This window comes from Juglans microcarpa x Juglans regia, chromosome 6D, assembly GCF_004785595.1.
Source record: "Juglans microcarpa x Juglans regia isolate MS1-56 chromosome 6D, Jm3101_v1.0, whole genome shotgun sequence".
Lineage (NCBI taxonomy): Eukaryota > Viridiplantae > Streptophyta > Magnoliopsida > Fagales > Juglandaceae > Juglans > Juglans microcarpa x Juglans regia.
Window position 1 is genome coordinate 37,785,571 of NC_054604.1, and position 14,167 is coordinate 37,799,737.

The window sequence follows — 14,167 nt, forward strand, 5'->3', positions numbered from 1 at the left end:
TCGCGTAACCATTCTCTCTCCTTCGTAATTAATATTCGATAAAACCACCGCGAGCTGAACGGGCAGTACATAAAATCCATCAACCTCCTTTCGCTTTTATTCCCCCCTCCTCTCTTCCTTTCGGAACAAAAGGTGACCGCTTTCTGTTTCTGCTCCTCCCTTCGCTTCCGGATAAGCTGTGGGAAGACCCAAGGAATTTAGGTTTATTTCCTTTCTTTCTATTCTTATTGCCTCCTTACCTTCTATACCGATTTTTGAGTTTGTTTCGTATTATCTCGTTCACAGGATTCCTGATTTTCGAAGCTTTATCTCTATACGCTACAACCAAAGCTTTCATTTAGGTTCAAATTTCTGATTTTTATTTTCTCTGTTGTTGCTCTTGGAATTCGATGGTCGGATCTTGCTATGAATGTCCTTCGTGGTATTTGGATCGGTGCGGATGAATTCTACAAGTTCGACAATAGTGTTTTTTTTAGCCTTTTTCTATTTAGATTCAGATCTTTATTTGATGAATGTTTCGCATATGTGCATGCAAATGTTTTTTTTTCGGTCCTAGTATGATTCAATCCCGGGTTTTTCTGCAGAAATGAAAAAAATGGGGTTTGAGATAGAAATTAGAGAGGGCAGTTTTGCTCAACATTGTAGCATGGGAGCGGGTTTTCAGTTTAGAAAAGATTGCCGTGAAATGATTTTTTTTTTTTTTTTACTCTTGTTAGTTGTCTATGACAATGAAACCATTTGGATTTGGAGGCATGGACAATGGTTCAAACTATCTAGGTTAGAGAGGAAGACCTGGTAATCGTTCGAGGTTTGTGAAAGGATAAAGCATTTCTTTAGAGGGATTGTGTAATTTTAAGGCCACTTGTAGTACAAGGATCTTTTAGATTGTAAAAGAGCAAAACCTGTCTCTGTGATAAAAATCCTAGGGCATCCTGTCTTTTGCAGTGTTTGTTTCCAAAGCACTTGAGTAGCTGTGGAGGATCAATACCCATCTTTAACTCAATTCTAAGGATAGACTTGTATCTCTTTCTAACTTCTAGAATGCAAGCTCTGACTCTGCTTAATTCACGAGAAATGTAATTACAACAAAATATAATTTTCATTCAGAGGATGTCCTTGTTAGGTTTGGATCATGTTATTTGAAGTTCAATGAAATACCTTACATTCTCGGCTACTCATGGTTTGTGTCCTATCATGTTCTGTTTGAAGCTGCTTGATTTGGGTCTAAACTTCACCAGCCTCTGTGAAGCCTTGCTCATGGGTTCAGAACATGGAACAACGTAGTTGCATCTATTTTATTTACTTGCATGAATTTTTACTAATTAGGTGTTTCTCTTGTATACATTATGTGAACTTGGGCTTCGCCTTTTGGCTCCTCAATTAAATTTTTGATTACTTAATTTTTTTTTTTTTTTTAAAAAAAACTGCTTGCATGAATATAATCATTATCTACCTTCACTACCCAGAGGAACTCTAGTTTACGAGATCTCTTTTTTCTTTTCCATGATTCTCTGTGGAAAAGTTAGAATGTTTCAGCTGAAAATGATTGAAACGTAATGTATTCCTCATGAATAACTGGTTAATACTCTCAGTCATCTGAATCTCAAATATGGTTACGAGTAACAACCTGTGCACACCCATAGAGTCAGCATTTACAATGATTTATAACTTTTGAATTCTGATCCAGTAGTCTGTTTTTTGTTAGGGCATTGCTTTGTACACTTTGTATCTAACTTGGTTGTGCCTCCTTACTTTTTGGCTTAGAAAAGAAAACAGATCTCTAAACTTCTCATCATAAATATGTATCTAAATTGGCTAGTTGAGTTTTGACAATTGATGCTAATATCAGTAGGGTGAAAAATATATATGCCTCCACATACTAGAAAAGAAACAAGAAAAATGGAAAAGAAAGAACAAGTTTCCAATTTATAAACAGACGTTATACATCATAAGATACGTCCATGTCCTGACTGAAACATGAAGCATTTTTTCATGGCATTCTACAGCTATTAAAAAGCTGTTTCTTGTATGCTTGATGATATATTGCTGTATCAGGTCACAATGAACATTTTACTTTCATTCCTGGAAACAGGTCTCGACTGCTCCAGTTTTTATACAACTTTTGGCAGCAACTGGAAATGGTTAAAAGGTCCATTCTTCTCTTTGACTGTATATGGAGCTTTTTCTTGTAGAGTGACTTGAATAAATTCATTTCCCTCTCCTCTGTTGAAACAGGTATGGAGTGTTTTGATTTGCAGAAAATATCATGTTGCAGTGCATAGAGGGATTTAAGCATTTAGGTGCTTCCCTACTACGGTGTTGTGATCTTGATTTATATAAACAATCAAGAGGCCTCGAAGATCCTGAACTTCTTGCAAGGGAGACTGTGTGTATGCCATCAACCTGCTGTTTGTTTGTCATGCCATTATTTATCTGTAATATGTATTGTAGCTAATGGGTTTAACAATAATAGATGAATACATTTTTTCTGAGTTAATACCATATAGTTGAGAATGACCATATACCAATGATTTTGTATCTTGGTATAACTTTGTGCTTTCCAGTGTGTAGAACTAAATAAAAACCGATATAGAATTTAATGTGGTTATAATGTTTTTAATTATACAGTTCCTTTCTTTTCAATAGAACTATAGAACCATTCACTGAAGATTGTTGATATTTCCCTTGCTTGGATGCAGTCAGTGTAAGTGAGATAGAGGCACTTTATGAGCTCTTTAAGAAGATCAGCAGCGCTGTTATTGATGATGGGCTGATTAACAAGGTTTGTTTGTGATTTGTACGGGCCATTGGACAAATTATGCTCTTGGCATATTTTTGTTTTACACAATTGGAGTCAATGTCTTTGTGGTGTTGCACTGCACATGAAATTGTTGATCCCCCTTTCCATAATCAGTTCACAGTTTTTCTGATGTCGCATCTCATATTCCTCGTTGCAGGAAGAGTTTCAACTAGCGTTATTCAAGACAAACAAGAAAGAGAGCTTGTTTGCAGATCGGGTAACCTCTGTTCTATTTGTTTCCTTGATAAACCATTTTTGTCAATCCATCTGTTAACTATCTCACCTTCTACATACTAATTGAATGCAGGTGTTTGATTTGTTTGATACAAAGCACAATGGAATACTAGGTTTTGAAGAATTTGCTCGTGCTCTTTCTGTTTTCCATCCAAATGCCCCTATCGAGGATAAGATTGAGTGTATGTCGTTCTGGCTTTGCTAGAGTTTTTCTTGTCATGATATTTTCCCATCTTCTGGGCAAAGATTTTGGTTATGTGAACTTATTTCATGACTTATCAAAAAAAAACTTATTTCATGATTTTTCAGTTATACAGTTGCCTGTTAATTTCTTTATGTTAACTCCCATAATGTCATCTTCTAGTTTCGTTTCAACTGTATGATCTAAAGCAGCAAGGTTTCATCGAGCGACAGGAGGTAAATATTATTCTCACAGGAGTAATCTCTTTAATTCCTAGATTTGGTATTTCAAATGTTCTGTCTTCCTTCTAGGTGAAGCAAATGGTAGTGGCTACACTTACTGAATCTGGGATGAATCTTTCAGATGATGTTATAGAAAGTATTATTGACAAGGTGCCCACTCAGCCTCATGTTTTTTGTCATTGCCATACTTCATTATTGTTCATGGCAAGAATGTGTACACATTGTTAAAGTGTTACTTTATAAACTCTGGAGCTTTTTTTCAGACCTTTGAGGAAGCTGATACAAAACATGATGGAAAGATTGACAAAGAAGAGTGGAGAAGCCTTGTTTTACGACATCCATCCCTCCTGAAGAATATGACCCTTCAATACCTGAAGTAAGTTTTGAATATGATGTATTTCCTTTGATTTCTCCACCGTTCAGGAAATATGTGAACAATTTGTTAGAAGCAACTTTTCATTTAACACCATGACGCAAGTTACTCATATTTATTTGCATTTGCTAGTTTACATATGACAAAGATCTGTTTTGCGTCATTTCTTTGAGCAGGGACATAACCACAACATTCCCAAGCTTTGTGTTCCATTCACAAGTCGATGATACCTGAACTAGAGATTTGCAATGAAATTCAGCAGGCTTTTTTGATCATGGTTTGTTTGATTTTGATTTTGATTTTGATTTTGATTCTAGTTGTTGGTTTGAGGATTCTTGGTGGTGTGTGGATATTCACTTCTTTCACGATACATCCGGGTGCTATTTACATATGTCATGGTTTAAATTTTATCAAAAATTTCAATTGTTCTGTTAATTGTGGGTTCTCTCAGAAGTGAAGTTCCCGACTCTGGTGTTAACGTCCATCTTCGGCTTGTGTTAAGCAACATGAAAAATTGTTCCCGATGACAGGAACTAAGATATTGAAATACCTAAAAATTACAAAACAAAAAAAAGGCAGATAGTGGTAGGTACAATAACAGCAGTTTCCATCCAATTCAGAATCTTTCTAATAAGCAGAAGTAATATATATCAGAAATGCTTTGGTACCGAATTCAGGATCAGAAATGCTTTCAGAATGTGTTTTTTTTTTTATTTAGTAATTAAGAAAGTGTTTTAAGCAGAAGTAATATATATTAGAAATGTTTTGAATCCCAAATTCGGAATTTAAAAAGTGTTGAATAATTTTTTTTTTAATTAAGAAAATATTTTTTAATGATATTATAAATTTTTTTTTTTAAAAGTGCTTATAATGATTAAAAAAATATATGAAAAAAAAAAAAAGGTAAAATGCACTACTCAGTGCTCAGTGAAGTTGTTCGGGCCACTTTTTCGGTGGCCGTAACAGAACTCAATATATATATATACCAACACAACACAGCAGTTCGAGAACTTGCCAGCCAGTGCCACGCTTCGACTGCTCGGTAGTTCCATTTTAAGAGAGTGAATTCAAATTTGTTTTTGAGTTCAGAACGAAGTATATTTGGTTCAACTTGTGCCAAATATTTAAGAATTGGAAGGTGCCAATGGTACACCTTTCAATTTGCACCATCATCTGTCACAACAAAACAAAGATAATACGACCCTGGGCAAGGGTTCTGATACGCAAGGAGTTAAAAAAAAATCTAGAGCTTCTACTTTTATAACAAATAACAACAGCATTTTAAGCACGCAGGATTACCAAGAACGTCAATTAATACCAAATTAACAAAACGCTGACACTACTTAACAAAAACCCAGCAATCATAAGGATAATTGTACCTCCTACCAAGTTAACAACATCAAAACTCTGACTTCTGATCCTCAAAAGAGAAATATATATAATTTTTTTTTTTTTTTTTTTTTTTTGCAAAAGGGCTAATATTAAAATTCAAAATGATTAGTTTAATCAACTTCCTCCATCTTGCTGCCCTCAGCATCCGCTTCAGCTTCCTCCAGTGGGGGCATGTCAGCATCACCATCGCCTGCTTCCTCATCATCAATGCTCAAACCAAGTTTTAACATCCTGTGGATTCTGTTGCCAAAGGTGTTGGGCTCGTCAAGGCTGAAGCCAGAGGTGAGGAGTGCAGTCTCGAAGAGCAAGAGAACAAGGTCCTTCACAGATTTGTCATTCTTGTCCGCATCGGCCCTTTTCCTCAGCTCCTCCATGATGGGGTTCTCGGGGTTGATCTCCATGGTCTTCTTGCTAGACATGTATCCAGCCATACTGCTGTCCCTCAAAGCCTGGGCCTTCATGATTCTCTCCATGTTTGCAGTCCAGCCATACTCACCAGTTACCAGACAGCAGGGAGAGTCAACAACACGGTCAGACACCACCACTTTCTCAACTCTGTCCCCTAGCACATCCTTCATCACCTTGCAGAGACCCTCAAACTTCTCCTTCAGCTCTTCCTTCTTCTTCTTCTCATCTTCACTCTCTTCAAGCTTCAACCCTTCCTTTGTAGCCGAGACAAGCTTCTTGCCCTCAAATTCCTTGAGCTGCCCAACAGCATACTCATCAATGGCATCTACCATATAGAGAACCTCATAACCCTTCTTCTTCAGCTTCTCCAGGAATGGGGAGTTCTCCACAGCCTTCTTGCTCTCCCCAGTAATGTAATAAATGTCACTCTGGCCTTCCTTCATCCTAGTCACATAATCTTTCAAACTTGTCATCTCATCACCACTCTTGGTAGAATGGTAGCGGAGCAGCTCAGCAAGCTTTGTTTTGTTTTGAGAATCCTCATGAATGCCGAGCTTAAGGTTCTTAGAGAATGCCTCATAGAACTTGTTGTAGTCTTCCTTGTTCTCAGCAATCTCAAAGAACATGTCAACACACTTCTTGACCAAGTTCTTGCGGATAACCTTGAGAATTTTGTTTTGCTGTAGCATCTCTCTTGAAATATTCAGAGGAAGGTCCTCAGAATCCACAATACCCTTGACAAAGCTAAGGTATTCGGGAATCAGCTCCTCACAGTTGTCCATGATAAAGACACGGCGGACATACAGCTTAATATTATTCGGCTTCTTCCTTGTGTCAAATAGATCAAAAGGTGCCCTCTTGGGAACAAAGAGGATTGCCTTAAACTCGAGCTGGCCTTCAACTGAGAAGTGCTTCACAGCTAAATGTTCTTCCCAATCATTAGTAAGGCTCTTGTAGAATGCAGCATACTCTTCCTTTGTAATCTCCTCAGTCTTCCTCATCCAGATTGGCTTTTGCTTGTTAACCAAGGACCACTCGTGGGACACCTCCTTGATCTTCTTCTTTTTCTTTTCTTCTTTCTCTTTTTCTTCATCAACATCCTCAACCTTGCCTTCCTCATCCTTCTTCTCTTCCTCATCCTCATCATCAGAAATTTCCTTCTCAGTGGTCTTCTCAATCCAGAGAGAAATCGGGTAGCTAATAAATTCAGAGTGCTTCTTAATTAAGTCCTTCAACCGCCGCTCCTCAAGGTACTCGAGCTGGTCCTCCTTGAGGAAGAGGGTAATTTTGGTGCCCCTACCAAGGTTTTCACCAGAGTTATCTCTAGTGACAGTGAATGACCCGCCAGCTTGGGACTCCCAGACATATTGCTCATCGTCATTGTGTTTAGTGGTGACGATGACCTTCTCAGCAACAAGATATGCTGAGTAGAAACCAACACCAAATTGTCCAATCATACTCACATCAGCCCCAGCTGCAAGGGCTTCCATGAACTCCTTGGTTCCGGACCTAGCAATGGTACCCAGGTTGTTCACCAAATCTGTCAATGTACAAATTACCAGATTAAGTTACAAAACCCAATGAAAGACTACTAGAGGGAAGCAACAACTGAATTCTTCTACTACTCACCAGCCTTAGTCATGCCAATACCACTGTCAATGATGGTCAGGCTGTTAGTGGTCTTGTCAGGGATTATGTGGATGAAGAGTTCAGGCTGTGCGTCTAGCTTGCTCTTATCAGTCAAGCTCTCAAAACGGATCTTGTCCAGAGCCTAAACGTGATCACATATAGAAGTTCAATAATCAAGCTAAAGTGTGAAAGGCATCCAGGATTTACTTCATCTGAATACAGACACTAAAATAAAGTGTACACCAAGTGCAGAGTCAATCGAATTATATGTTTTAAAACTTGCATCAATAATCAAACTACGATTAAAAGTAGCATACTTAAATCAAGGTATGACACCCAAACTAAAGCTTGCGATCAAACATGCAACAATAAGCACACTGCAATTTCAAGAAGCACCATCCCTAAATCAATGCGTGATATTATGTTTCCTTAAACCCTCAAGGAAAATCTCAAGTATGTTTACGTGCAAATACACATGTATAATACGCATTCCCATTGATGTAGAAAGCCGCAAAATACCAAAAAAATAAAAAAATTACATGACCAGCAACAAACACGAATATTAACGTGCAAGAAACATAAGACACAACACAACCAATATGTTCATTAAAATTTAAAAACAAAAAGTCTATTATGATATGCAGTATCACACAAGGCTTCGTCACGGTAGGCAAAATAAAACCCTATTATTTCTCTAATCCATTTAGTATTACAAACAATTAGGTTGAGATGACCCAATTCTACACAATAACATAGTATTTCTCATTGATATTAAAAAACAGAACACCTAGCAAACAAGCATTTCTTCATAGTTTTCTCATAATTCTCCGTATGTTAGCACATCACCTTTTTTTATAGGTCCGTATACTAGCACATCACCACTGTAGTATTTTTTCAAATAGGCGTTTCTTTATAGTTTTCTCATATTTCGCTGACTAATACACATAGCTACTGTTCTAGTTTTTCAAACGTAGAGATCAAGACTACTGTTCGAAAAAAGGTTTGAAAAAAAACTCCAAAATATATCCACAATATCACATAACATTGCACACGGCAATAGCACACACCCAATATTAAAAAAACCAAAAACGAAACTCACAGAACAAACAAAATATGAATTTCCGACGAAACGGAGACTTTAAAGCAATAAATCTAACGAAATATTCCCGAGTCAACGTCTAAAACAAGAGTCAACATTTATCTAAAATAGCATACGAGAGGTTTCGAACGAGAAATGAAATCAAAGACATTTAGATATTAAAAAAAAAAAAAAATCTGAATCAAGGCAGGAGAGAGAGAGAGAGAGAGAGAGAGAGAGAGAAGACGCACATCGGAGGAATTGCTGATAAGCTCCCGAAGGAAGATCTCCTTGTTGCTGTAGAATGTGTTGATGATCAGACTGAGCAACTGGTTGATCTCAGCCTGAAAGGCAAACGTCTCGGTATCCGCCATCTCTCTCTCTCTCTCCTCTGTGACAGGGAAAAACGCCAAAGTCGTCGGAGGTAGGACGGGAATAAGAAAGAGTATCTGCGAAGCTTTGTGGTTAGTAGAGAAAGAGATAATGTGTAGGAGACGAGCGGAAGCGACACTTTATAGTGAGCTTGGCTAGGGTTTCTAGATCCTTCTATTATGTAATTAATAATTATTATTTGTTTTTCAAAAAACAAAAGGTCGGACTCGGAAACACTTTGGGAGGGTAGTTTTGGAGTTTGAAAGGGGTTGGTATTTCCGTAACACGCGCGCAGAATGTCGTTGTATGGAACTCTCGTGGGTCATGGCGAGGTATTCGGCTGTGTTTGGGTGAGTACATTAAGGCTTCGTTTGGTTACTAAACATCTCTCAACTCATCTCAACTCATCATTACAATTTTTTCAAATCTCAACATAAAATATAATAAACAATTCAATTTTTTCAAATCTCAAAATAATAATAATATTAAAAAATAATATTCTAACAATATTTTATCATCTCAACTCAACTCAACTCAACTCAACTCACTTCAACATCCAAATACAACCTAAGAGAGGTTTGGACAGTAAATTAAGATGAGACGTAATGAAAATTAAAAATTAAAAAATATATATTTTTGAAATATTATTTTTATTTTAAATTTTGAAAATTTTGAATTTTTTATTATATTTTAGGTAAAAATTTAAAAAAATTATAATAATTAGATAAAATATAATGAGTTAAAATCATCTATCAATCCAAACAAGGCTTTAAGCATAAATAAAGTAATTTGACAGTTTTTGTGTGTAGGGTGCTCTCTCAATCCAAACTAGGAGTGCTACTTACCCCTACGAGGCGAGGCCACCCCTTCCCCACTCCTTGCCGGGTGGGGGTGGGGAATTTTTTCCGCACACCACCCCCGTCCATGCTGGGGCGGGGTACCCCGTCCGTTGCATAGGATGTGGGGGTGGGCTTTCATCCGTCCGCCCCCTGAACTGGGTGTTTAGTTAACTGGGCTCAAAATGGCCTAGAAACGAATCAAAACCTTTTTTAAGTCATTTTGGGCTTAGAATTTAACTATAAAAATAAATATATTTCAAAAATAAAAACAAAAAATAAATTATATGGATATAACTATTAACTTTATATTAATTTTCAACTAATACTATTAAGTATTAACTAATAATCATCACTAAGATACTAAACTATTACAATTATACAAATTAAGAGAACTAATAAACTATTATAATATTACAAACTTATCTAAAAATAGTAAATATTACAAATTACACTATTAAATATTGTAGCAACATTACAATTAATTATAAATTAACAAAATCATAACATTTCAAATTTGATCAAATTGGAGTGGCGATGAGTTCATTGAGTTGTGTCGACTGCTGTGAGACTGAGAATCGAGATTATAAAAGTTATAAAACCTGCAATATTAATAAGTTAACAATAAAACAAATTAGAATTATAACGTTATAAACATGAAACAAAAATTTAAAATACAAAATATTAAAAGTACTAACAAAGATAAGATTGGGTCATTGGGATGAAGATGAGCATAAATAATTGAATCTTTAGGATTATGATTCGACATATGTATATTGAGAATATAAAAGCTAAAAACATACAAGTAAAATAATTAGATACTAAAATATTATATAAAATTATACATGCAAAAAACAATTAAGAGACAAATTGTTCAAATCATGGCAATGGTGGGTCTAATACACACAAAGTCATACTGCATCAGAGGTAGCTATAGACGTCGTCTCATGTATCACTATAACAATTAAATTTGAAATTAATACCGATTAAATGAAAATAAATAAATAAATAAATAAAATGAAATTCAAGTCCCACGATTATCAAATCCAAACTGATTACCACCATCCTACTCGACGTCAGTCTTCTCATAGTCAAGAACATCCGGAACATGAATTGGAGTTCCCATGATCCAATTTTCCATGCAAATAAAAGCATCCATAGTAGTAGGAGCTAATGAACTCCGGAATTAATCTAATACGCACATTCCGATGCTAAAGGCCGACTTTGAGGCTACGGTGCTAATAGGGATGGCCAAATAATGCAAGTTATCTCTCCAAGAACGGGATACTTCATGGCATTTATCTTCCACCAACTTAACATATCAAAGTCTCGGAAAAATGGTTGAAATTTCGTTGCCAAGTATCTGTCTATTTCTGACTGAGCCTTTGTAGAACTCTAAACGAAGGGAGTCTGCTCCAACCTCTCACCTTAGTCCAATCTACGTATTTTTCCAACCTCAGCTTCTGGAATTGGTGGGGGGTAAGTGTAGGTGCCATAATATTACCATCCCGCAAAACGGTAAACTCATCAAATAATCTACCATGGGTTTTCCTAACCCTTGCTACAATATGTTTCGCCCATACTTGCCCATACGCAATTCCCAACTCAAATATCATACCATCCACCTTAAACTAAGGGTCAAAGACAACAGCTACATATAACAAAATATTAGCCCTAGTGAAATATCTCCAATACTTGTCGTACTTTGTCCTCATAATCAATGTCATATCGCGCAGCCTAATGCGACCACTCGCGACCATGCCATCTAGTTATTCTTTTACCTTACATATTTATTAACAGAATTGATAGGATGTATGGTACAAAGTTCTAGACAATGTCGTGCTGACCTCATAGAAAAGCCTAAAAAAAATCTACGAAAATAGATACAACTTCTTAATCATCATCCATAGGTTTCTCCAATCCCCCGTGATCATAAAAATATTTTATATATTGGATGTCTTCATCATCCAATAATGCAAATGCCAACTTATATTCTTGGACTGCTTCCAACATAAAAAATGTTGAGTTTCATCGTGTAGTCATATCAGTACAAAGGTCATTCTTGAATGTTAGGCCCGCAGATCTCGCAGGAATCTTGAATTTCTCCAATCTCGAAGGAGAATATCTCACCCATCTCACAACAGTCCTAATTCGAGCAATCGAGTTATGAAGATCTCTCAAACTATCAGTGACAATAAGATTCAGAATATATGACACACATCTCACATGCAGACACCCACCACCCATGATTATTTTATTTGCCTCTAGGTCTTAAGATGTCCCAATGTGACATCGTTAGACGAGACATTATTAACTGTAATTGTAATAACTCATGTTAACCCTCACTCCTTTATTGCGACCTCAAAAGCCTTCTCAATCGTCTCACCCTTGTGATTGGTGATTTGACAAAATTTTATAATTTTATTGTGTAATGTCCAATCACAATCAACAAAATACATAGTCAAAGACATATAGTTAAAATTTTGGACCGATGTCCAAGTATCAGTGGTGAGGCAAATAAATTGACATGCCAATTGACCCCTCCACTTCTCTTTTTCAGACCAATAATATTTTTTTACATTCTTTGCCACCTTGTGGCGAGAATGAAAATTAAACATTAGTTCCAAATAGTGAGAATACGTTTGGAACTCTTTCTCATCAACAACTTGAAAATGTAGCTCATTCATGATGACCATACAAGCTAGGTGTCTCCTACACTCATCGAGATCATACTTAGTATACCTCCTCAATGTTGCACTCCCACCACTCCCATCTGCCATTTTTTTAAGTGCAATATCTAGCCTAAATTGGTTATTCTCTTGTAATGATCTTAATATTGGACTTTTTTTGCATTGCTTTTCTAAGTGCACCTTTAATTATGAGGTACCATGTTTCCTATAATAGCATCCATAAATTTTTTCACAGTGGTTACACTTGGCTTGGGGGTTATTAGGGTCACCACCCTTTAATTTGGTGGAAATGAGACCATGTTTCTTGCTGGGCTTGGGAGCGGGGTAAGGTTCCCTAGGCGTAGGGGTAGGTATTGGGCCAGAAGCAGGTGTAGCAGTCGGGGTAGGGGTAAGGGTACCCTGAGTAGGAGAGTTCGCACTAGAATTTGTCGGATTTTCCATGAACTTAAACAAATAACAAGTCTGAAATTATAGCAAACATGACAACATGCCAAATATTAAGCGTCCAAGTATTAACATCCAAACAAAAAAACTGATATGATACTCTCAATTTTAATAGAACCTTAAAGTAACCAAGAATTAAGAAACATACATTCTGTTAATTAAAAACAAACTTCAATTGGAAAGAACTAACTTTAAAATTAAAAGAAAAAACCACGTCGTGTGGAACTTACTTGCCTCCTGGACATGACTACTTTTGTATAAAGCAAAAGGTCCACAAAATTGTACCTTGTTTGGAAAAAAAAAAAAACATAAGGGGAAAGTTAGCTTTTACAAGTCGATAAGCCTTGTAAAAATTGTAAACCTTAGCATTTATTAAGCAGTGTTTGGTAGAGATGATTTTCATAGCCATTATATTCACAGAAGTTTGTATCACAACCATTACCCCCTTACGATTCTTATTCAAGCAAATTGCAAAATGTAACATAATAAGGTCATTAAAATCACACATTCTCTATGCATTGAAATATAAAAACTATCCAGAAACATTGTCCAAGTATATTAACATTCATTTAATGAATCTCTATTATAAAATTACGTAAATCAACACTACAAACTAATACAAACTAAAAATATTGCATAAACTGGATATGTTTATAGAAATCAAGTGTTACTTCTATTTGGAAGCCATAAGAGCATAAAGCTTATCTACACAACTACCCAAAAAATCAGAACTCTACATTTAAAAGTCGTGTTTACAAAAAAAAAATAATAATTAGAGTTTCGGATTGGAACCCTAAATTTTAATTTAGGGTACCAATCCGAATTAATTTAGTTACAAAATCACTATCACTATCACGTATTCAATCATCAAAACACATCACAAACCCACAAAAATCACTATCACATAATTGATTCGCACACATCATTCATCAATCATCAAAATACACGCACAAATGAGTCTTCTTAGCACACAATTCACAAATACAATCTCATCCTCCATCTTCGATCAAACTCCATCCTTCCTCCAATCTCTATTCCATAACTCAACAAAAAATCAAAACTGTGAAATCGAAGACTGAGAGCAGATTCTTACCTTCGGCGACGGAGATGCAGATGGACGGCAACGACATAGTGGGAACAACAACAATGACGGTTGGAGTGTTGGATGACAACGCCGAGAGAGAGAGGGAGAGAGAGAGAGATAGAGAGGGCTAAGGAAGAGGGAGTAAGTCGTGGGGGGAGGGGGTTTCTTAACAGATGACCAAACGACACTAACAAAACGGCATCATTTAATTATTTGTAATTAAGTAAAAAAAATCCAGGCATGTCATGCCTTTTTTTTAAATATATAAATACATATATATTTATATATATAATAAAAGAGGGGGGGGGGGGCGGGGGTGCACCCCATCCCTCCCCTGCCTCTACTATGGGCACCAGATGCAGGCGGGGCCACCTGCCCCATATCTGGCCGACAGGGGAATCCGC

At 36.5% G+C, this 14,167-nt stretch overlaps 2 protein-coding genes across 2 annotated transcripts; one reads left to right on the top strand and one right to left on the bottom strand.

Moving 5' to 3' along the window:
- The first annotated feature begins 94 nt into the window (after nucleotides 1-94).
- Nucleotides 95-4,265, top strand: LOC121235968 (calcineurin B-like protein 3). Its single transcript, XM_041132432.1, has 10 exons — nucleotides 95-201; nucleotides 2,093-2,149; nucleotides 2,236-2,390; nucleotides 2,700-2,782; nucleotides 2,958-3,017; nucleotides 3,108-3,216; nucleotides 3,399-3,451; nucleotides 3,527-3,607; nucleotides 3,721-3,833; nucleotides 4,007-4,265. The coding sequence occupies exons 3-10, from the start codon at nucleotides 2,267-2,269 to the stop codon at nucleotides 4,062-4,064; spliced, it is 681 nt and encodes a 226-aa protein (XP_040988366.1). The 5' UTR covers nucleotides 95-201; nucleotides 2,093-2,149; nucleotides 2,236-2,266; the 3' UTR covers nucleotides 4,065-4,265.
- Nucleotides 4,266-5,125: 860 nt separating this feature from the next.
- On the bottom strand, nucleotides 5,126-8,889 carry LOC121236088 (heat shock cognate protein 80). Its single transcript, XM_041132581.1, has 3 exons — nucleotides 8,589-8,889; nucleotides 7,260-7,401; nucleotides 5,126-7,170 (listed from the first exon to the last, which is right to left on the bottom strand). The coding sequence occupies exons 1-3, from the start codon at nucleotides 8,709-8,711 to the stop codon at nucleotides 5,333-5,335; spliced, it is 2,103 nt and encodes a 700-aa protein (XP_040988515.1). The 5' UTR covers nucleotides 8,712-8,889; the 3' UTR covers nucleotides 5,126-5,332.
- Nucleotides 8,890-14,167: the final 5,278 nt, after the last annotated feature.